The following is a 25,263-nucleotide window of genomic DNA, read 5'->3' on the forward strand; positions in this document are numbered from 1 at the left end:
TCAGAAATGTTTTGTGGACTACGAAATGTCACCTGACTTTCCATCAGTGTGGGGGGAAGAGATGATGACTCAGCCTCATGTTTGACTGAACTGTTCGTTTAAAAGATAGTGTTTGCCATATGAGTAGTGTAAACAGGCTGTATATACAACACTGACGTTATCCCCTGAAAGATGTTATTACATCATTAGATATTTGATCCTTGAGTAATATACAAAATATTGAGTTGTACAGCTTCAAGTGTTTTGTTTCTTTTTTGTCAAATTGCTGTTTTCAAGGTCACAAATTCCCTAATTAAAAAAGAGACTCAGTTATATTTCATCCAAATCTTATATTTGTCAAGCTCAATACATTCTCCAGCATGGAGCCAGCATCAGTACACCTGCATACTTCATATTTTCACATGATAAAAAGTGTAGTCGATTGTCAGACCAAATGAAATTTCCTCTTAAATCATTTATTTGTGTATATACAGTACAAATCTATAAAGAGCAACTTGAAAAAATAATCTGTAATTTCCATATATGATGTCAGAAGCCCCCGAGGGAAGGATGACTGGACAGACATGAAGAAGAGTTTCCAGTAAGGCTGTCAGAGCTTTCATCATTCTAAACATTACACACAGTCCCTTCAGCCATCGTAAGACTTCAGCACGCTGATGGAGTTCACGCAGCGCCCCGACAGGAAAACAGATTGTCCTGGAATGGTTCTGTTGGCAATCAAGGCTCAGGAGAGTAATTCAGCATTGTTCATTCACAGATACAGACCAGATAATATATATTCTTTCATTGTAGTCGCTGATTGCAGACATTAAAATCCGACTTTCATTTGAACGTTTTTTTTTGTTTTTTTAGCATTTTGATGCAAAATCTGGTTCGTAATCTCTGTCCCATTATTCCTTACACGGTCCTTCTCATGAGACAAACTGTACATTACTATTTTTCTCTTTTAAACATTCTTCTTAATACATTAACATTCATTTCTGTGTGTGAAGTTGATATTTCAACCATTATTAAAATGTGAAGGAAAAGTGGCACAACCCTAAATTAAAACAAATAAAATCATCATATAATACTGTTTAACACAGGAGTTTAAAATGAACACTGTGGGTTTGTGCACAGTGTGACGATGTAAAAAACAGAAGGGCAGGACAGACATTCTGGCGGAGGTGGACCTGATGATGATGAAGATGATTATGTTTACAAGTTGCTGAACAATTCGTTCCTCTTGCTCCAGTCCATGGTCGGGGCTTTCTTGGCAGCTCGCTTCTGACGGGCTCTTTCTTTGGCCTGGGCCAGTGACATGCCCAGACCCAGATTGTCAGCTGCTGGGGCCGGCTCAATCTGGAGAGACACAGAGTAAAGATTGTACATTATTCTTATCCTTTCAGAATATCATCACACAACTTCTCTGCTAAATGTTCCCTCTGCTCCGGTCGCTAACACCACTCTGCTCTGAAAACAGCCATGCTGCTTTTATAACCCCTGTTGGAGGATGACACATGACTCCAAGATTTATGGAAATCAAAACAAAATTAAGTTATTTGTCAAAATATTTGTCGAACAGTATGGCTCATCAACATTGGCAGGAAAGGCACTGAAACTGATTACATTTCAATAAAAGTCAGGACATTTCTCATGTTGTAACTTTCTTGTAATCGTCTTCAAATATTTATAATAACTTTTCCTCGTAATATAGCTGCATTTGTTAAAATGATGACTTTGTCTTGTAATATTTCCACTCCAATTGACAAAGCCTCTTTCTGGCCTTAATACTGCGTCACAGGAAACAAAACATGGGGAACATACAGGACGCACATACCAGTGTCCAAAAACCGAGCAGTCCGGTATATCTTAATTTTTATATTTATTTTAAATTCAGTCATATCCTATTGGTTTATTTTTCATGCTGTTGAATGCATTATTTTCTCTGCCTTCTGAAATGGACTCATTAAATAAAGCTGCATCATTACTGACCAGAAGAAGAGCTGTAGGATAAAGAGGTTGATGGTAGGCTATTGGTTGATGCGTCACATTTAAACTTAAAAGCATACGTATTTTGTTAATGTGTTCTGTATTTACTGTATCAATAAAAAGTGTGGCTGCTCTCGTTACCTCTGGAGGGGGGGAGCTCCTGGTCACTGCTGGCAGGGAGGTGTTGGAGGCTGACGAGGTCTTCCTCTCCACTGCTACTGCCTGTCAAACATTAAAAACAGCACACTATTCAAACTGAAGTTTGAGAGTCGAAGAAAAGGAAAAAAAAAAGAAAAGAGGTTGTGAACCGATTACAGAAGCAGTTGTTTTCCAACTGGATGAGAATGCTATTAAGAAATCTGTGAGCTTATTCGTCTACTTCTTCTCCTCTGAGAGCAGAACAGCTGATCAGTCATGTAACGTTAATGGTCGCGACATCAGAGCTTATTCAGAAAAGATGTTTCCATCTCTCTTCATGTGCTTTAACTCTTTTTTGAGAAAGGCAAAAACCACTTCAAGCGAGCGTAAAAATCTTTTGGGAAATTGAGGCAGTTTTGTTGAATTTTGCTGTTTTCATCAAGATTTTGAAGAACATGATACTTCAGAATGTGCATGAATCATGTATCAGTGTGTCTGGTTACTTAAACTTAAAACTTTCAGCCCCACAAACAAAACTACATTCACCACCCATGTATTTGTGTGGAGACCCCCCAGCAGGGGGCAGTAGAGCCCTCCTGACCTGCAGCAGGCCTCAGTGCAGCAGCTTTAAACATGGTCTCATCACTCACTTATTAAAGTTCGGTATCAGCACTCATCTGTGTGCAGAATGGAACACTGGTTGAAATATTAACTCACAGGAGGACAGAAAACACACTGCTCACTGTGTGACCTCCTCCTCAGCTCTCACCCCGTCTGACTCACTTCATGTATGTATGAAATTGCCATCCAATTCATAAGCAGCTGCTCTTCTAAAAATAAACTCAGGCCTCTCTAAGTGGCTTTGGATGAATGCTACAATATGCTGCATAACCCCAGAGTCCTGTGGGATGTTTTCTAGCTGCCAGAGGAGGCTTTGTTAATGCTTTATATTAACGCAATTTCCTTTTATAAATCTCAAGTCAACTTGGAAATGTGCGCACATGGATCAGCCCCTTAACCCACGCTCTCTACACCCACATCTAACTAATGGTCAATACAACGTCCCGTATGAATGTTAATGCATTGAAATGAGCCACTGATCGACGGTTCTTTACAGTGACTCATGGCCACAACCGAGAGGAAGACGAGGAAAATGTTTTTTTGACACAGAAAACGAGGTGTTTGTGAGGGAGGTGGAAGTTAGAAAACACTTGTTATTAATTCTTTCATTCACGTTGCCCTCTCGCAGTGTGAGGACAGTGAAAGACTGCATCCATCGTGCAGCATTACGCACGAGTGGCACCTCAGTATTTCTCTGTTTACAGAGATCAGACTGACTGTTCCACCTGCCAAAGTGATCATGATATCTCAGTGGTCTCCCCCACTGAGATATCAATTGAAACTTAATAAAAAATATTTATTAAGTTTTGTCACTCTGAATTTAATTATGACTCAAAATGAGGATGTGAACGTAACAAGTGTGTGACAGATGTTAATGGATTTATTTCTAGGCTTTGATGAATATACAATCAGTATGTGGAGGAGGCCGAGATGTTCCAGGTGATGTTCTGTACAAGGCTGTGTGTGGCAGCCATCGCACTGTTTCCACTGTGCTCTGTCAGTCAAGGACTGACCACTGGACTTATTTCAGCCTTAAACAGCCATAACTAATACATTTCAACAGTTTAATACTGATCAACAGTGTAATATTGATGATAATCCAACTGTGCAATTCTTCATAACCTTACAATCTTTGTGGAATGTTTCAACTTTTTTGACCTAGTCCTAGTGTTGTTAATAAAGTATTGTCAATTATTACATATTGCTATATTATTCAATATTACCGACTGTTATGTGCCCGACTGTTATGTGTCAGTGTTTCTGATTCTGATTCTGTAAAGTTACCATTTACGGTATCCTCTGTACAAACTGCACAGTGACAGTACGACTTGTCTCGTGTATTTTTTATAGCTCAAATCAACTTATTTCAATCAGCTGCACGGATGTTTCTGTAACTGTGGGTAAAACTGACCCATGAGCTTATATGGTCAACTGATAACAGCACACACGCGCACACACACACGGTCAGAGTTGGTCATGAGCGCTATACCCAGCTCTGTGTTATGTAACTGCTGGTGAATGAATGATTGTTTCTGCTGAACACTAAAATCTGCCTGCATGTGTGAGTATGTGAACAGTGCTCGTTAGTCTCCTCATTAGCATAATCCCCAATTCCCCTGAGAGTTAAAGCCACTTCAATCCCATGATCCTCTGGGCTGCAGAAGACAGAGAAAGAGGGGGGGAGACACACTGGTGAGCTCTTGTTGCCATGGTGAAGGGTCAGCCACAATGTCACTAGAGGGGCCAATCCACTTCTCCCATGTTGTCAGTGTGTGTGCGCGTGTGCGTGTGCGTGTGCGTGTGTTTACTTTTGATAAACTCTCCCTGCTGTGCCTGTGCAATGTCACACCAACACATGGAGTTGATACTGACAGCTAATTAAAGGAGCATCCCACTGCAGCTGTAAACACAGTTGTAGAATGACGGCAGTGGATCTGAGGAAGCTGCGTCGAGTCTGAAAAAATGACACTGATGATGTCATAGTGAGGTCATCAGGGTTATCTCAGTACTCGGAGACTATAATGTTACAACAGTCAGCCTGCCTTACAACACAGATTTACTACACAGGGAGAGTTGAATGAAAAACACCAGTGAGCTGCATTTTGGGAAGTGTAGGATCCAGTGTTTTTGGATCTTGGATCAATTTCAGTCCCATTTTTTTGTCTCACTTAAATCCCACGTGTAAAATAATAAAAATTCAATGTTTATATGGGTAAAATGGAATAATATAATTAGGATTATTCTTATTAGAATTAAGCACCCGAGCAGTGGCTGGACAACAAAAAACAAAGGTGTTGCTACACGTCACATTTGATTGATACTTCTTTGAAATTCGGCATGTCTCATATTGTTAGATGCCTGCTACTTCCACTCCTCTCTCCCTGTGTCGCTTCCTCACCTTCTGCGCTCGCATGTCAGGTGGGAGGGACTAAGACAGGATGTACAAACTAAGAAATGAGAAGAGGGGACAGTGTGTTATAGAAGTTTACATTACTGCCTTTTCTCCCCCCTCTGGGCCGTTCATATCTTCCTCTTCATTTGTAGATCAGTGTTTTATGTAGCATCTCCTTTTTAAAGAGGACTTTTTTTTTAGTGCCCTTAGTGGACAGCCCATAGTGAAATGACAGACAGGAAACAAGGAGAGAGAGGGGTGGCTGGTCCCTGGTCCACCTTCTGATTTCATGAATGCATCATGTAAAGCACTTTGAACTGCCTTTGTGTATGAAGTCTGCTATTCAAGTGAAGACTTTCATGTACTGTAATTTTACAGATTGTGAGGATTTGTACATAATGTATATGTGAGATATTGTGACACTGACCTGGCCGGGTTCACAGGAAATACTGACAACTTCCACAGACTATATGCCCTCTGACATGTTATCACCGGTCTCAGGTCTGTATCTGTGTGCTGTGTGTGTTTTAGAGTTTTACAGTTCCGTCCTGACAGGAAACACATGAAGACCGACAGAATGCTTCACACAACGCTGTGCAGAACTCCTAATCTGCTACCAGGAATGTCCAGAGGATCAGCAGGGCTTTTCCAGGCCGCTATCTCTCTGCGTGTTAGTGTGTGTGTGTGTGTGTGTGTGCGTGCAGTGGTCCTCACCTCCTCCTCCTCTGATGCTCTTTCTGACACTGGCTCAGGAAGAGGTCCTACAGGGGAAGACAGGGTAAAAGCTGTATTTCTGATCATCTTAAAAGTCAAACATCATCACTGTTTCTGGCCAGTTCATTAAAGGTCCTATTAGCAAGAAAAGTTGTTTTTTAAGTCTTATTTACAACTTCACAAATACTGAAGCCTTGGAAGTGTAGGTATGGTCGGCCGCCATTCCAAAGCGTCCGTTTTTGACAAGTTGGGATTGAGACTCAAAAATCTACTTTTCTTACAAAAAGGACCTTTAATGTAGCAGCTTTCATAAAGCCACATGCAACTAGTGCGTCATACCAGTGACGTGTTCCTCAGCGGGCAGGACGTTGCATCTCTTGAAGAATTCTTCAGCCTCAGCATCAACCACCAGCAGCGTGGTTTCATCTCCGCCTGCTTTGATGGCTGCCACCACGTCTGAGTGCTGCATGCCAATCACTGACACCCGATTCACCTGAGAGAGGAGATTTATTTCACAAGTGATTTGTAGTAATTGGGTGAAGCAGTGGTATGGTCCTTTAACCACAATGCATTCTTTCATGTATGTACTACAGCTCTTATGTTATGAATGGTTACCCAACATCCAACAGGGTTAACCATGTTCACCATTAGTGCTGAAACAACAACAACAACAACAACAACTAACCATTGTTTGATCTGGGCTCAGACTCAGCAGTCTAAAGACTCCAGGTTACAAAATGCAAATGTGCAAATATTCACTGATATAAAAACAGAGAAAAATGATTTACTCTCTGTTTTTTGAGTAATGAGTTACTGCTAATCTTCATCTTAAGTCCTTACTCTTTCAGGGCTAAGCACTGACAGCAGTAGCTAGCATGAGACCAAACAAATAAGCCAGGTTTTACATAAATGATGTGTGATTTCCAATTTGCCCTCAGGGAGCAAACAAACAAATCCAGATTTAGAGAAATTACCTAAGATTTCCACTTGAGTCTCGCAAATCTCCAAAAGCAGCATTTAATCACTGTGCTGACTGAGGAGCAGGTTACAGGTTTAGAAACCAGCTCAGAGGTGCTGAGGTGGAACAAACAACGGAGGAGTCAGAGCAGCTCTCTGGTGAGTGGACAGGCTACCCTGATGATTTACAACTGGTGACAGCAGAGTTCAACAATAAGCAAATAATTGAGACATTAGGAAATGAATATCAATATCTACAGTAGGCTCAGGCTGTGTAATAGTTCAACAAATTATTAAAACTCAACATTTTTATTTCATTATAAACCATTTCAATCTGTTATCTTAGAATGGCATGTTTCCACTTTTATTTCACAGAAGACACTTTGACATGTCACAGCAGAAGAAGCTCAGTCATAAATAATACAATGAATAGTGTCTGAATTATATTTAGCTCCTCAGTGTCAGGGTCCTGCTATTGTTTTTTCCTGTGACACCTGAAATCAAATGGAGCAATACTAAATTTTATTAGTAACACGTGTTGCTATGACAAGTCAAAATGAAAAAGGACCATCACCTGGCCTCTCCTGACAAGCTCAACAACTGTTGCCAAATTTAGCCAGTTAGCTCCTGTTAGCAAAGAACAACAACAACAATAAAAGTGATCATGATTTCACCAAATGAAGTTTTGACAGGAAGACTTGTCTTTCGCATGCTCAGTCTTTAGTTTATTTCTCATACCATCCTTTCATTCACTCCTCTCACTCATAACTGCCTGTCATTATTTGGGGCCGTCAATTGATATCAGCTGCTAACATCATCAGCCGGGCACATCTGTCCAATAGCACAGCGACATACTGTCACTGTTAGCCTATCATCTTGCTGCTGTCTTTTTAAAATACAACTGTCTCTAGTTCATTCATGCTGCTGTTATGCACGCGCCCTCCACCTCCCCATCACCGCCCAGTCTTTGCAGATTCACCAGCTTTTCATCAGTCCATCTGGTCCCGACCCCACTTTGAGAACCCCTGCTTTAGTTGATAGTGAGTGGTAAATTGGGATTTCTGACACTAAACAATAATCATCATTTTGCATCATGACTGACAGCTGTACAGTCACACTACAGAAACTATAACGTCTATAGAATGTGACACATTGCATTGTGGGTGTGTCACATCAAGGGAATTTTTGAGGACAGTATACAGTGCACACTCAAATAAGTGTGTGTATTAAATTTACAGTGCTTCATAAATGCTAATCAATTTCTTTGATATTGACCACTCCGAATCAAACAAATGGAAAAACAAAACATAATACTAATATTTTTTTTTCAAATTAAGACATCAAAGACACCTTTACAAATGAGTTTGCCATCAAAAGTTCACTTGCACAGGGCTGTAAATACAATCAGCTGGATTTTATTGAATGAACATTGGACATAAAGGAACTGAGGATTTTTTTTTTTTCAAGGTGTAGCTGCCATTTTTGTGGCTGTACTACACAGTAATGAATGGAGTGACACCTGACAGAAGAGTTATGGTGCCAGTGATGGAAAATGTTTGGAAACACCGCTGCTGCAGTGCGTGGTTTTACAAGCATACTCCCATAGTTAGAGCTAATGAAGAACCCAGGGAGATAACTGAGGAATTCCTGTGGGAGGAAGATCTGAGCTGGGGATGCCGTCAGGAATCTCTCAGTCTCACCAACTCCCACACTGGCTGTGAACATTGGACAGGTGGTACAGAACACTATATTCCTCTCCAGTGACCCTTATCTGACTGACTCCCTCACCTCAACAGAAAGTTCATTAAATTCCCAGCATTCTGTTCCTGAAACTCACCTTTGAAACCCTCACAATGTCCTGTCTAAAGCTTCTATCTGGATGTATATACAGTATGTACAGTTGTGGTGTTACTTCATTAAATCATCCCTCTCTCCTGTATGTGAGAGGCCCTGCAGACTGTTGGGGCTGGCTGTTATTCAGCCCACAGACACAATAAGTAGCTTAACTCTGACACTGCCATGTTCAACATGGACGACACACTTCCTGCTTTAAATACACACAGAACAAACACTCGTTACAAGACACAGACACACACAGAAGTATAGATGATCACACCTGCACTCATGTGAAAATACGAACACTACAGCTACATACACATCCACCTAATAACCTTCTATGTCCTGGGAGTTCAGTTTCCTGATTGCCCACTGATGTTAATAGGATTACAGCTGATACAAATACAAACAACACACACACACATACACACACACACACAGTATGAGGCAAACTCTCTCTGAGTGTCTCCGTCTGTGTGTGTGACTTGGAGAATGACTCATGCATGTTATACTGTATATACTGTACCTGGATGATCTTGTCCTGTGGTCTGAGGCCTGCTCTCTGTGCTGGAGAGTCATCATCCACAGCTCTGATGAACTGGCCTGGTTTGGACTTCTCACTGTGCAGGTTGAAGCCGTAGCCGCTGGCTCCCTTCTTCATGTGGCAGAGACGAGGCCGCGGGCCAGTTCTCTCCTCCTGGAAAATCAACACTTCATTAAAAGGTGAAATCAAGAATATTCTCTCTGTATAAAAAAGCAACAATAAAGATTAGTTTAGATCAGATTCAACTTTATGTAAATGCAAATGGACTAAGACAACGAAATGCAGTGTAGCATCTATCAGGTTGATAAACAGAATAAACAGTAAAGAGAAGATATAAATATATTAAAATATATACAGCATGCATCACCAAATGGAGACCAAGTGACGGTTCTATCGGGACCTGTGACCAATTTCTGACAAATAAATGAGAAAATGCAATTATCTTCACGGAACATGTTCTCTCCAGTACAAAAATGGCAATAGTGATATACACATATACAGAATTGTCAGCGGGAGATACGTAGAGTACGATGTATACACTATAGATCAGATGTATACAGTTCAGTCTAAATATGGACGGGCATGTTATGGCATACATATATTATCATCTGGCCTTTGACCTGATTTGTGTAGCTGATTTATGCCACTCACTCCTGTGTCACAACAGCTGCTGAAATTTCAGACTTCTGAAGGAGCCTCCAGTGTTGCCCAGCTCGTTACATTAAGTCAGAATCATGACTTAAGAAAACACAAGTTAAGATTTTGATTTGACTTGTACGTTTTGAAAAAGTGTAAACCACCATCTATCACATTGTTTTTAACATAAATATAAAGACAGCAGGTCTAACAGCTGTAAATACAGCAGGTGATGGTAGTTAACGCACATCTCAGATGCTTTGATGGTTTGATATGGTAAAGTGAATCACACCAACAACAAGCTGCAGCTGCACAGAGAGAGCTCAATAACCACATGACTATCATTGATTAATTAAAGGATGTGACATATGCTACATAATGCAATTTAGTGCAATTAATCTTAGATTTCTAGAATGCTGTCCACTTCCAGATGTGGTTTGCGTCAATCCGAGATTCCACATCAATATTTGCTTTAAATTACAAAGATATGTACGTCATCTAACTTCCCTGTTTACATACTGTGGGCATGGTGCTCATTTGGACAAATAACACACTGAGTCAGACTCACAAAGACATGACACTCAAATGGCGTCATAAACATGCATAAGCAGAAAAGTCTTTTGTTAAAACATGATCTATATGGACTTTAGACTGATATTCACGCACATAAAAAGACAGACTATATAATAAACTGACTTCCTATCTGAATGAAGCAATGCGTCTTTGCTCTCTTGCAGAGGCTAATCCTGCTGTGTGTCTAATCCCATGTGTGGGTAAAAGACCTGCATTTAACTATTTAACCTTTTAATCACACATGCAGTTAAAGGACTGTTGAGGCCACGAGCCATGAATTCATTACAAGACTCCTGGAAAATGATTGTTGAACGGGTTCCTATTACAAAAGGGGTCAGCTCCATAAAGGTGTAACTCAATTTTTAAGTGGCGTTGCTGCTAACTGTCCTGATGCACAATCAAAACAATTTTGTCCTTAGATTAACATTTGTTATACGGTCGAGCCTCGAGATGTGATGTAGACATGTATGGAAGCTCATTTCTGCCATGAAAAAAATCAAATGTTGAAAACTTGCAATACAAAAAAAAGGAAGAAAATGTAAATAACATTCTGAGATCCAACAACTTCATTATGAGACAGTAATAGAGCAATACTGTTTTTTGGTGCTGATACCGACATTAGGGAGTAAAGAAATTACAATATCAATATATCAGCCAATATGCTAATATTCACAGAATATATACAACATAAAAATTTTGGCAAAGATTCCTCAAATGTGTTTATCAAATAGACAATGGTAAGTACATAATGGAGGCAGGATGTTTCACAGTTTTAAATACAATAAAGTTTATTGTCCAAAATGACATCAGTTCACCAAAACAAAAGTACTTACTTACAACAATACAACTATTCATAAATTACCCCAAGCCTGTTTTTTTTCTGCATTATGTTCTGTAAAAATAAAAGCTTTTATCTCGGACAAATATAGGCCGATACGATATACGATATGTGATAGGCTAATATCAGCCGATGATATCGGCCAACCAGTAAATCGATCAGGCTCTAGGATAGTAAGTCTGAATTTGAAGTTGAAGATAGTAAGTCAAATACTACCTCATAATTTTGACTTTAAAATTCAACATTATTTTGATTTATTAATTTTTATTTAAAATGTATATATATTAGGATCTCATAACTTTGGTTCAGTGTCACATTACATCACATTCACATCATTTTGACTTATTTGGATTTGGACTTGTTTTTGCCATCCCTCATGTTTCATATTGTTTTCTTTGCTTGGTGGAATTTGGCTTCCATGTACATGTGAGAAAACAAAGCCTCTAAATGTTTTTACAGCTACAGTAACATGTGCATGAGGCAGTCACAGCACTGAACACCTGTGGCTCTAATAAAAAATGTTCCCCACCCACCTGTTGCACCCCATCACCTCATTAAACCCACAGCTATCTATGTAACATCCTCGCTATCAGCAGCTATCGGTTGTGAGTCCCTGCCGAGTGGCCATTTAAGATCAACCACTGCAACCTCAGCATTTGCTCAAGGCAGACACACCCTCTCAGTGGATTATGATTGATCCAAGGGTTTATATGAAATCAGCATGGTTGATGATTGCTGAAACATTCCGAGTGATCTTGGGAGGACTCTAGGTGAGGTGATAGTCAGGTTGAACCTTTAGATGGAATCACACATTTATGACAAAGCCAACATAACAGGGGGTTGTTAATGAAGATAATATTACAGGTGAGGTGCAAAGTGTGCTGCTGGAATGCTGCATCGTGCAATTATCTCAACTTGCAAGCGAAGTTGTATACCACCTTCTGGGCCAAGGAATTTACCAACGATACTACAGCTGTACCAAGGGGTTTATTGGATTAAATGGAGCACACATAATGAAAGTAAAAATAACTGCAATAAAATGTTTTTACTCCAAAAGCTTCAGTAATTATTTTGTTGTTGTGGTCATCTGAATATAATTCATAGTGCTGTTAGATTACTGCCAGACCGCCTCGTTAAGGGTGGAGTAAGCGATTCTTGAGATTGATTGATTGATTGTTGAGCCTCATTTCCAGCATGTCAAATACTGATGCTTTGGTTTGCTGGCTTGTTCTAAGCCAGCAACAGTATTTATACGGTACATAACAGAATGACATGCATATAAAAAACGAATGAATAAAGCTTTGAAGCTTTGAACTTACAGACTCAATCACATGACGACATGTATGTAAAATGTCTCAAAGAGGAACTCGAGCTCTAATAACAAGTTAAGCCGGACCTTCCCCCAATTCCACCATCAGAAAGGGAAGTTCAGACATTAGATGATGAAACAAACACTGTTTAAAGCATCACTATACAGTAGGGCTATTGATGAGTATGTGAGTCATGTAAGGTGAACAAGCTCCATTTAATCCATTAACTTCATCCCAGGGCAGTAGAGATTCTCCCTGTGCCACAGGAGGTGACCAGAGATAGACTCCGTCTCCCTGCCAGTACAACTTAATCTATATTAGGGCAGTAAACAAATATTCTAAATTTGAAATTATAATCCAATTCTACAAAGACAACATACGTTCGTTTGTGAAAATTAATAATTGATTATGAAAAATAAAAAAAGCAGCTGTCTGCCTCACTGCACTGAATGCACTGTTAGATGGACAGGAGTCACATTCATTAATTCAAAAGGAATTGTAGGTTAAGCTAAACAGGCAGATAATTTAACAACAATGTGTAGTAATGATGGTAGAGAGTCCACAACCCAAATCGGCCACATGATATATGATATGCACTGAGAGAAATGTAAAAAGCTCCGCTTGGAAATAATTTGGATTTTGATCAGTAATCGGCAAAGTTGTGGAACTTCTAGATAAAGATGTCTGCAAGTTATATAAGCGTCTAACCTACAGTTAGCCTGCCATTACACCACTAGCAACCTGAGGGTTGACCTGTATAAACATTAGGCTATCCAATAACATATCCATAACAAATCATTCATTTGATCTCATGTCAAGAGACGGCGCATTCTCAGTTGTCATTCTGGCACCAACCACAGAGAAAGTTTGATGGTTTTTAAATGAAGTTTTACAGTAAAAGACATTATTTTACTCGTCTTTTTTTAATGTGTAGGTATGTAGAACTTTTAAAAGACATGCTATATTGAAATAAATATACCTATACAAGTAGCCAAGACTTTGTTGTATTGGTTTGCTCTCTTATAAACATGCTAACATAGGGGTGTGTGCTCTGCTGTGTTATTAATGTTACAAGTTATTTGATTAGTACTTTCAGATTTTCAGGGTTCTTTTGCTGTCACTTTCACAGCATGAACAGGAAAACCACTGTATCAGCAGCACCGCACACAGCAAAACTATGCAGTGAAAGCAAGTGCTGTATGATAATGACACCAAACCACTGGGTAAAGTCCAGCAGAGAGTCTCTTTAAAATGCAGGCACTGATTCAATTTACAAAGTTTGTTGCTAAACATCTCCTACAAGCTTATCTGACTTCACAGATACTTCACAGTATCTGACATGTGACTGGCCAACGACAGTAATAACACTCATGATCTCTGACGATCCCTGCAGAGATCTTTAGGTGGGGAATTCAGTTGCACATACCACTTTTGTTAGCTGTCTGCCATTTAAAATATTTGGCGATATTAAGTACGTTTTATGTTATGTTTTATAACGTAGAAAGAGAAGAAAAAAAGCCATAAACATTAAAATCCTCTTTAAAAATGCTTTAGTTAATGATGTGACAATTCAGTTGCCGGATGTCGGAGTAATACAGCTTGCTTTCTGGCCCAGGAGTTTTTCCATGAGTTCAGCACTTAGAAAAAAGCAACCTGAGAGCAGTGGTAAAAGATTTGAAACAGGTAACAGAACTCAAAGAAATACTGAAACATCTCAGCCCTCAACACAGTCTGGCGGGACTGACTCTGAGCCCAGTAACTACATTAAAATCAGTCTCAAGACTGCTTGGCTAACAGTAGGCAGTTACAGTAGGTGGCTCATTTGTTACTGTGGATGGGTGCCATGGTCTGCAAAAGTCTGGGGACTACTGCACTGGCCCATGACTGCTAATTAATCCACCGCTGAAAATAGTCCCCACCAAATGCACAACTTCTTCCTTCTTGAGTAATGTTTGCTAATATCTACAGTAACCAGCTGTTTAGAGAAATTATGGTCTTTTTAAAACATGAAACTATATCTGATCCATTTTTACATCTTCAGTAGGAACCAATGGGCTTGGGTCTGTTGGTTGTTGGTCGCTTCTTGGTTTTGATCTTTATATGGGATTTGTTGATGTTAAGGGAATTATAGAATAACACCAGCTTTACACTTTAAACTTTGACAAAAGCCTGTGCTTGCTCTACTCCTCTGCAGTGAGGTTAACTACAGAGTCCCATCTGCAGCAGGAAACAGAAAATGCCAAATTTCTGTTGCAGAGAGCTGTGTGTAGACTCAGGTGACACTTTGTACGAAGAAATATCTCATTTGTGAAGTGCCACAAAAAGCCAGAGTATGAATACAGCATTAGTCTAGTTAGAGTGTGATGGTACAAGAGGTATCAGGTGCCACTGCAAACATTCCCTAAGCTTGTTAAATATCAAAGGTTAATGGTTTTACAGCTCGCTTTGGTTAAACATCAGATCCTGTGCTCAAACCTAGTGTCTCATAAAGAGGGCTGACTGGTTGGGAGGACCTTGAACTGTGTATGATGTGAAACCTTTACGACTACCTCTGGTCACAATTCCACAGAGACAGAAAGCTACATCTATGAATTCAGCCATTTCTGTTGAACCACCCGTACAGGTTTGTCTGAGTGCTGCATGTGCTGTGCCATTATTACAACATGCGGCCCTTCTTATACTGTACCAGCCTCTCAAAATAATCAACTTAAAAACAGTCCAGAGATTGCAACAGTCCACAGTACCCCTGACTAGCAAGAGTTATGCAATGGCCTTTACAGTTCCTCACTGAAGTTAAGAGCACATGGGGCTGGTTAAAAGTATGTTTGTGGTACTGACCAAAATAGCCAGTAGCACTGGGTATTGAAAAACAGTAAAGAACAGTTGGCATTGAATATGTGATTTGTCACTTACCCACTTCAAATTTCATAATTAAAAAAATGAATCCTGTTTATACCGTCCGTATAACTAGAATATATGTGGATACTACAGTACTATAAAATATAACTTGTTGTGGCAACAATTATGTTTAGGATTAAACACTTAACCACTGTGTAATGAAAAACCAGTCAGCCAGACAGACTCACTCTGACTCATGCTCTGCTGTGGAAAGCCCAAACAACGAATGCTGGCACATTACTCTGCTCGACATTATTCTGTCATCCTGGTGAAACCTCTACAACTCATTTCCTCTGTACATTTTCCCTTCTTTAATGTATGAATTTACACTGTATAACAGTATTATGTGTCTGTGTGTTGCCGACAGTAAATTATTCATGATGAGTAAATCAGTCAGCTGTATTTTGGTGTGTGGTGTCAAATCTGCCCAAACTGTTCAGTCATACACTGAATGTGTGCTTGTCTGATGAATGTGGTCACAGTTAACTTCATGTTTACTGCCTGAAGTTATAGGCTTACATAATCAACTCAAACTACACAGAACTGTCTCCATGTGAAGCATTATAGTTATCATTAACTGGTTGATACAAAAACAAACAATGTAGCGTCAGCCCTATAGCAACTCGGTACAAGGACAGGAAGTGGTTTCCTCATTGGCTCCACCCCAGCAGCTTACAACTTGTATGCTCAGAGAGGAAGCTGCTGTCTGTGTGTGTGTGTGTGTGTGTGTGTGTGTGTGTGTGTGTGTGTGTGTGTGTGTGTGTGTGTGTGTGTGTGTGTTTGTATATTATGTGCGTATGTGTTACAGAAATTACCTTTAACCAACACAATCTGCCACTGAAAAATTAGTTTAATTCTTACAAAACTCATAAACCTTTTTGGCCTCTTATCAAGAATGCATGATGAGTTCAAAAAATAAAGAAAAGAATTAGAATTAGTGCTGAACCACAGATATGATGTTATTATTGGGGAAAATGAAGGAGAATGTATGCTGTCAAATTAGAGTTAGATGAAGTGTGCAAAAGGGAAGAAGACATACAAAGTTGTAGCCACAAAAAGACAAGGGGAACTCCACTCTTCCATTTAAGTTAGCAAAAGCATTACCATTTTGCTGATGTCAAGCTAAGTTAAATTTTAGCTAGCAGACATTTTACAAAAATAACATCATAACAAAATTAAAACCCTAACACTATTTTCACTGAAATGTCCACCAACACCACCATTAGCTTTCCATTAGTAACTAGCCACAATAAGTGTGTGTGGTATTGGAGACAGAGTGAAGAGCTCAGAGTTTCAGGAGGAGCTAACAATTTGAAAGTATGTGTTGAAGTTGAGTAGTTAGTAGTAGTTTAAGTGTGTCTTCCTTTTGAAAGGTAATTGTTAGTTTAGCGCTAATGTTGCTAACTTAGCACAGAAACAGCTCCTTGCCTATGTTAACTAACACTGGGGTTAGTTTGTCATTAGCTTGTGGCTTATTTGAGTCTCATTCGCTTGTTGTCTGGGCTCGCTGGGTGTGACTGTAGTTGTGCTAGAGCTGGCTGAGTTAACAAATAAATTATTCCTGTTGGACAAACATGTATTTTAGTTAGCAGTCATTCTGTTAAAATGACATTACGACAAATTAAAGCACCGTTTTTCACTGAAATGTCAGCTAACATTACGTTAGCTTATCATTAGCAAGTAGCAAGTAGCCTAAGGGCTCACCCAAAGATACAGGGATCAGACCTCAGTGATCTGTAAGATGTTTAGAGAAGAGCTGCAACAATTAATTGATTAATTGTTAGCTACTCAATTAACCGCCAACTATTTTGACAACTGATTTATTGGTATGAGTAATTTTTAAAGAAAAAAGTCTCTGAATCCAGCCTCTTAAATGTGAATATTCTTTGGTTTCTTTGCTCCTCTAGGACAGTAGACTTAATATCTTTGGGTTGTGGACGACAAGGAATTTGAGGACCGCACTTCTTCACATTCGGGCATCTGATCAGGGTGCCTTGTAAGGGCTGTATGAATTTTTCCAGGCAAATCCTTCTGGGAGGAGACTCCCGAGCAGACCCAGGATATTCTGGAAGAATTAGGATGCTCTAAGAAAAGCTGGAAGGTGTGATTGGGAAGAAGGATGTCTGGGCTATCTTACTCATTCTCCTGCCACTACAACCCAGACCCAAGCAGCTGTAATGGATGGTTTATAGAGTCTTTTTTATTTACAGTATCTTTTTTAAATATGAAAAGATAAATTTGGCACCATAACAGAGTTAGTGAAAGGGAAGGAATACATAAATGATCTGTCTTAACTGTCCACATTTCAGAACATTTTTATTTCCACAGACACACCCATATGCATATAATCATCCCAATCTGTTTGGTCATGCAGAATCCTCCCTTTAGGAACTGCTGACTGACTAGAGTTGAAGGCAGGCTGAACCCAAAGCTTGAGGACAAAGTCCTATATACTGTATAACATGGTATCAATGCATGCGAGGAGGAGAGATTGCAAGCAATTGCTTGCACCAAATGTAATTATAATCCCAGTCATGCCTAAGAACCCGATTAAATCTTAATGGATCTGTAGGCTTTCACTGGACAGCTTAACTTCTCGGTCCAGTCAGAGCTGTAGGGAAGAAAATGATCATCTCCTGTCATCTCAGTGTCTGAGGCATGTCCATGGTTAACCCCAAGAGGAAAATGCTGGAAAATGAATGAATGGCTACATGCTCTCTACTGCTAAGAATAAAAGGACTGTAATGGAAGCTTAGATGACCGACAGCCTATTTTGTATCTGTGTGTGTGTGTTTATTTAGACTATGTCACTATGAAAACAGTGAGGCAGCGAGGATCTCAGTCAGCTGACGCCAGCAGCACTTTTATGAAGTTTGTTTTGGATGGCAGCCTGTACAAAGAACCATCTGATGGAAAGTTGCTCCTTCAGGCAATGACATCAGGATTTGGTTTCAATAACAGATTTTAAGTTTTGTTCTCACTTTTGCTAAAACACTTACTGCTAAAAACAAATTCTTAAACATGAACATACAGTCCATTGGATATTCAATTTGCTATGATATTATACAGAGAAAAACAGCAAATCCTCACATTTAAGAAACTGGAACAAGCATGTTTGCCATTTTGCCTGATACATGACTTAAATGCTTATCAAAAAATCAATTAAGTTTCTGCCTATTGACTAGTAACCTGATGGGCCAGGATTTTTTGTGTTACAAAATGGTTTTATTCACAAAACCATCTGGAAAGGTATCAAAAACAGCTTGGAAAAGGGCAGGCATTTTCAAAAAACACCTGGCGGGTGATTGGGTAAACCATCTGTCTATCACAGATAGGGCTGGTGTGATGCACCGACGTAGTCGACATAATCAATTAAGTAAATACGTCAATTTATGTAACGTGCGTTGACGCGTCGGGTGTAAGCAGTACTACAGCCATGCTTGAGCACTTGAAGCAGAAGCATCCTGGGGTGGATTCACATTGGATCTGGCGGTATGGCGAAACGCCACAGGCTGGTGTGGCGGCGTGGGAGTGTCACTCCATTGTCCATGTGTGTGACGTGATGGGATCCCCCGCTGATCAGTTTGCCAAAAGAAGAGGCTGCTATGTTGGTATGCTTACTGGCATTCTGGTCCTACTAGTGATTGTTTGTCCTCATCGTTAAAATAAACAGTAAACAGCCAGGATGAGGCAGATCATTACTGTGTTTTAAACCGAACCTAAGTGAAACTTAATGTTACACAGAGAAATGTCTGTTGTGTTCCCTCTGTAGTATTTATCCATGCTAAATAACATGCCCTGCTACTGACCCATTCTTCTCTGTTTATGATCTCAGGTTATGCCTCTGCCACAGTCGGTTAAGCATGTTATTTTTTAAAGTTTTAAAATGTTATTTTGTGTAAATTTGTTGTTCTATTCATTGAGTAATAAAAAAATAGTTCGATTGATTGAAAAACTAATCGATAGATTAATCAACTAATCGAAAAAATAATCAAAAAATTAAACATGCAGCCCTAATCACAGGCAAACTTCAACCAATCAGATCAACAGTTAGAGAGCACTAACACCAGCGAAGTGAGTGGGTAAATCAAACTTAGTAACATAAGTCAGCAGAGAGAAGAGCGAGAGCATGTTTTCCGTCAAGAAAAGCCTTCACTGCTGTTCTTTGCTCTTTTTTTCAATGGAATATTCTCTCCAGACCGATATTATAGCAGCTACGCTAACCTCTTGAGGAACTGCCATGGTTGTCACTTCTTTCACTGCTCATCGCACCTAAACCACGCCTGCAGCTGCCAGTAGGTTCTCACAGGATGCAGATTGGCTACACCACTCTGAGTTCTACCATAAGCTCATAGCTTGCAGCCTGGCAAGATAGATTAGTGAGCTCACGTGATCTTGCGAATACCTAAATTGACTAGAGCTGAACAAAAACATCAACCAGCCCAATATATAGGCAGATCTTGGCTACTGCTGATATAAAAGGTATATGGTATATATTTAGACTGATAAGAAAATGCTGTAAGAAAACGCTACAGATAGTTTGAGGTAGTTTAGAAACACAATTATTAATTAATTTATACAATTAATATATTACTCATCATTTCAGCACTACACATCCTGAAAAACACTTGTAGATGTGTTCCATTATACACTGACACCAAGTATTACACTGATTGACTGCAACTTCTGAACAGAATGGAACAAGTTATGCAAGTGCAGATCCAAGGCTGTCTCTAATCTGTTGGCGTTATATCATAACTACAGACAGTCTATCAATGGAATCAATATTGAGTGACAGGACAGTAATATTGATTTATAGGGTTTACTTATCTTGAGTCAATAAAGCGCTAGAATGATTGTAGTTTCCCAGGCTTATATGAGCTTTGTGATAGGAGATGTTGCGAAACACCAAAGAAGAAATGATCTCTTGGAAAGACAACAGCTCTGTCAAGGTGTTCATTCTGAGCCTGAGGAACAAAGTCTTCTGGAACTACAAACAGGTGCCCTTTAAAATACCAAGTTTGCTACCAAACCCCAAATGCAACTACTGCTCATCCGTGATGTCAGCAGCTGTCCCTGTACGTATCCGTTTGGAAGTATAATCCGGGCCTCACACAACAGGGTGAATGTAATGAGCCTGTATCCTCTCCAAATGAGTAGCCAAGGTACAAACCTTTCTTCAAGAACCTCATTATATAGAACCTTGCTTCAACACTTTAAACAACCATTCATTTAGGATCTCATTATTTCATCATTTGTTTGTCTTTTTCACATCTACAAGTACAGAGGAACAAAATGCTGTTTAATCCCGTGGCCAGACCCCTCTTGCCCACATCCACACACACATTTTCTCACTTTGCTCCAGCCCCATTGACAGTGTGTGTTAAGTGAGGGTGTAGGTATTTCAGGGTCAGCATGGCCTCCTTGTTGAGGCGTGAGAGTGCTCTCTCCTTTCCTCCCTGGCCCAGAAGCCTTTCTCCCCATGCAAACACTGTGGACAAAGCCTCTTTCTGCTGCTGGGGATCTCTATGGTGACCGTTAGACGGCCCTCGGTGTGGAGGAGGACTGAGCTGCTGGAGGCCAGGATGTTACCATAATATGATGACATGCTCACTCACTTCATGCTTTTAACTTCTAGGAAAAAGCAATTTCTTAAGAATTAGATATCCAGCTCTTTGTTGAGAGTATCACCATGAGGATTTCGCTTAATCTAGTGTGAAAAAGGTTTGGTGACTGAGCCCTGGACTGCAATACCAAGTCCTACCAAACACAATCACGTGAAAGAAACTATTGTTTGAAGCGTAACCATGATTGTGCTCAGCAGGGCCAGTTTCACGTCATCATTGGCCAGCCCACTCAAGTGTATCCCACTGGGAGGCTGGTATCAGAGGAAAAGTATCAGACCATCAGTCAGGCTCTGCCAAGTTTCCCATCAGGGAGGAATGTAACTGGAGGTTTGCAGCATCTCAGCCAGCCAGCTTGGGCTTTTCACTTACTTGAGGTCAGAGCACTAGTGATGGGGCACAAGCCACCTACATAGAATGAGACAAACCTAGATATCCTAGAGGGATGAGACTAGCATTAGCTAGCTCTTAGCTTGCTAACGTGATATAAAACTACATTTTGTGTTAGATTCTGGATATCAATATATTAGTGAACCTGTAATGCTTTACCAATTAAAATGGTTATGAAACAGTCTCAGTTTAATACTGATGCCTCTATATGACAAACATACAAACGACACTATCAGCGTGGCGATTGGGTATTTTTATATAGTCACTCTTAATGTTTATGACCTGGTCGTATTCCTAAAATTAAAGCTATTTCATAGGGAAAAGTGCTGAGGATGAATTGAGGAGTCTTGCAGCCTGAGTTAAGAAGCTGCTCTGTAGTCTGACACCAGTGGATGGTAGAAAAACAACTGGCTTAGTACATAACGTTCTATGTTGGCCTTGCTAGCCAGCTATATCTTTCTGTTGGCTAATTATTATGAAGACACAACATTACTAGGAAATGTTGATAACTTCAGCTTTCTCAACAAACTTACTGAGCAACCAAATCTGTTAACTGTAGAACTGAATGGTACCCAGGTGTGTGAATGTTAGTTATTAAAACAAAGTTTGCTTTGTTTCACCATCATCATATTGCAGTTGTTAATGTTACATAGCCATATCGTAAAAAGACAAACGTATTTCTAAAAATATATTAAAAATACATCTCACTTGCTTTGAAAACAATTGCACACGCTAGCCAGATCAAGATCTTTAGGACAAAAGGTTGTGGTGCTGATACCTCTTTAGTCCACAGGGGCCCCCAGAATCAACAAAAATTAAAGTTCTTGTAGCTACTTTAACCAATAATGAAAATAACCATTAGTTACAGACCTAGTGATAACCTATATGTTTATGTAGTCGAAGATATATAATACATTTATAATGCAATCCGTGAAAGATACTGAATACTACCAGAACCTTCTTGTTGCTTTGTAGCTGACCCTTGGCTCTTACCTACTTAGGGTGCCAAGTCTAAAAATAACAAAGTATCCAATTATTTTTGTAAGTCCTTAATAAAAAACACTTCCCATTCTCAGAGCTCCACACAGTTAAACACCACCACAATGAGTCTATTTTCCATTGCTGTTACACAACATTTAAATCAGGGCCCAGACTTTGCACTGGCTAGAACAGTTACATAGCCTGCAAAATCTTGCCAAGTTTAGGACCATTTCAAAGTATAACCTTGTAAAATTGTTTCACAATGGACAACAAAAGCCTAGTCTTTCAAAGAGGCAGGATTACAGTAATCCAAGGAAAGACAAGTATGTCAAAGTACCTCGAATTTTGATGTGGTGGAAGTCCCAGACAGGCCGTCAGACCATTAGTATTGTTGTTAATCTTGCTCTTTTGGTGAGTACAACCAACAAAGGTCATAAAGACAATCAGAAATTGTGAAGCACATTTAATCAACATTAAAGTCTAGATGCTCTGGGCGTGGGCAAAAGAAGCACTATTTTTATACCTTCATGTCAAATCATATCTTTCAAGATTCTATCAGATAATAATAGTGTGAAAAGAACATGCTGTGTCTGGCTGACATGCATCAATGTGACAAAGCCTCTGGTCCAACAAGCCAAACCTGACGGGGAATTCAAGACTGGAACCAAAAAGTCTGACACACATTTATATGACAAAGACTGCATTCAACAGGAATGAGTAGAGGCCTGGAGTATTTCACTGTGCGGTGTCACCTCTCTGTCTTAGCTTATAGCGTTTCACTGCATCTGGAAGTTGCTACTTAATCGGGTAGCTCTTCATAAACTTGCAGCTGAGAGGCAGGGCAGGGCTCAGATCAGATAGGATATAACCACTGCTGTTCTGGCTGATGTATATGACAAGTTAGTCTGACTCCTATAAGACGGTAACAGGGAATTAATTGTCCTGGTACACCTTACATTACAGCTTAACCTTTGGCACACAGTGACAGGTAGATTTGGGTGACATGTCAACACAAGTGAGATGATGACATAAACTTGGCATTCACATATCTAGTATCTAAATTGTTGTAGCAGCCAAAAATACATCTCTGAGTGGAATATACTCAACAAACTGTTTCTCTACCAACAAAATGCTTGTAGTGAAAATAAAAGTAGGTGGATCTTGAGGTATGGATGGTTTTTAATACACAAAGGCCAAACGCTTAGCTTGCTCAGTTAAGTTTCTTAACAGATTTTCAAGAAATTTTTACTCTATTATGATATTATGGATATCCCAATAAAAGCTGGGATATGAAGTTAACAGCTGGACCTAGGTTAGAAGGTATTTAGCAAAGCTTAGTAATAAAAAATACGTTGTCACCCATTTAGTCATCACAGTAAGGCAAGTGTACTTTAAGGTTAGGTTAGCTCAGTAATATAATATAACATGATATGATATAATGTAATGTAATCATATCATAGAGTGATAAGTCCAGGTACACTTTAAAAAAGTCTGCAGTAAGTTGAGCGAGTCGCAGTGCTTGACTGTACCTTGGTGCTGGAGCTAACACTCAGCCTCGCCGACCTCTCCGAGGAAGCATCCCCGTTCTCACGCGGGACAGGGGTGGGCTCCCTCGGGGTGCCGTTACTCTGCGTGTCCCCGCGGTCTGAGTCGTTGTCCTCGCCAGGCAGGGGAATCCCCTCCGTGACGAATTCTTTCCGGCACAGCAGGTTGTGTTTCTGCAGCAGCTCCGCCGTGTCGGCGTCCACCACGATAAGCTCGAGAGCCCCGTTGGTCGCCCGTATCCTGGCGACCACCTGCTGATGGCTCTCGCCCTCCACGCTCTCTCCATTCACGAATACCAGGCGGTCGCCCGCGATGAGTCCGGCGGCGGAGGCGGGAGTATCGGGCTCGACGAGCCGGATGAACTGCCCCGTCTTGCCCTTCTCTCCGTGCAGGTGGAACCCGTAGCCGCTGGACTGTTTCTCCAGCACGCACAGTCTGGGTCTGAGGTTTGACATGTTGTTACTCTTCTAACCGACGACGACTTGTCTCCTCACTTTTCAAACAACTTGAGTCACAACCAAACACACTGACACCTGCTGCGCGCTCTCACGTTGCTCGCCCTCCACTTCCGCTGAACTGAGTCACAGTGAAGTTTCCACCGCTGATGTTGCGTCTTCACTTCTACCGCCCGCTGCACAGATCCTCCCCCATCGGCCGCTGTGGCGCAATCTTCTTTTCACATCCAGTCCGACAGCGTCCCGTGCTCAGCCGAGGTGCAACCGTCAACTTCACACAGCAGCACTAACACGTGTCAGCAAGATTTTCACAATAAAAGCTGATACTGATTAGACTACAGCGCAACTGTCAAGATTTCACACGCGGCCTGCTTCTCTTTGATTGAGAGTCACCCAAACTGCAGTTTACAGTTAGGCCTACAAGTAACGACAGTGTATTTTTATAAAGCTAAATACAAATATCATTTAGACCCAGGGTCCTTGAAGAAAACCTATGCTGCAACTCTAAACAAAAGTTCCCTTTTGAATTTATTTCTAGCAGTGATGAGAACACATCCTTATGTCTTACTTATTTTAAATTCTACTAATACGGAAAAGAACTGAAGAGGATTAGGGTCACGTTTTTTTTTATATTATATATTTTAATATTTACAATATTATTGAGGTAATAATACAAACTCAGAAATATGTATGTTTTCCATAAGTGAATAAACAAGCTGTTATCAGAGGAAAGTAAGGCCCCAGAACATCGTTTGAAGGTAGAAAGGTGGCAGGGTCCGCCGCATATAGGCTAAACAAAGTAAAACAGTAAATTGTGTTGTCCTTTAAGGTCAGTTTGTT

The 25,263-nt window shown here is 40.2% G+C and overlaps 1 protein-coding gene across 1 annotated transcript; it reads right to left on the reverse strand.

Moving 5' to 3' along the window:
* Nucleotides 1-434: 434 nt before the first annotated feature.
* On the reverse strand, nucleotides 435-24,693 carry nherf1a (NHERF family PDZ scaffold protein 1a). Its single transcript, XM_084342872.1, has 6 exons — nucleotides 23,953-24,693; nucleotides 9,156-9,326; nucleotides 6,176-6,329; nucleotides 5,837-5,883; nucleotides 2,113-2,193; nucleotides 435-1,341 (listed from the first exon to the last, which is right to left on the reverse strand). Exons 1-6 carry the CDS (start codon nucleotides 24,421-24,423, stop codon nucleotides 1,198-1,200), a joined length of 1,068 nt encoding a protein of 355 aa, XP_084198998.1. The 5' UTR covers nucleotides 24,424-24,693; the 3' UTR covers nucleotides 435-1,197.
* Between the last annotated feature and the right edge of the window lie 570 nt (nucleotides 24,694-25,263).

The sequence above is a fragment of the Pagrus pagrus genome (assembly GCF_965226575.1).
Source record: "Pagrus pagrus genome assembly, chromosome: 21".
In the NCBI taxonomy this organism is placed as follows: domain Eukaryota; kingdom Metazoa; phylum Chordata; class Actinopteri; order Spariformes; family Sparidae; genus Pagrus; species Pagrus pagrus.

What these genes read in the sequence shown, in the direction of transcription:
- nherf1a (XM_084342872.1), bottom strand. Translation starts at nt 24,423, where the DNA reads ATGTCAAACCTCAGACCCAGACTGTGCGTGCTGGAGAAACAGTCCAGC. An exon ending in GTGTTAGCTCCAGCACCAAG is followed by an intron (nt 9,327 to 23,952) that starts GTACAGTCAAGC and finishes TTGATTTTCCAG; the next exon opens with GAGGAGAGAACTGGCCCGCG. An exon ending in GAGCATCAGAGGAGGAGGAG is followed by an intron (nt 2,194 to 5,836) that starts GTGAGGACCACT and finishes AATGTTTGACAG; the next exon opens with GCAGTAGCAGTGGAGAGGAA.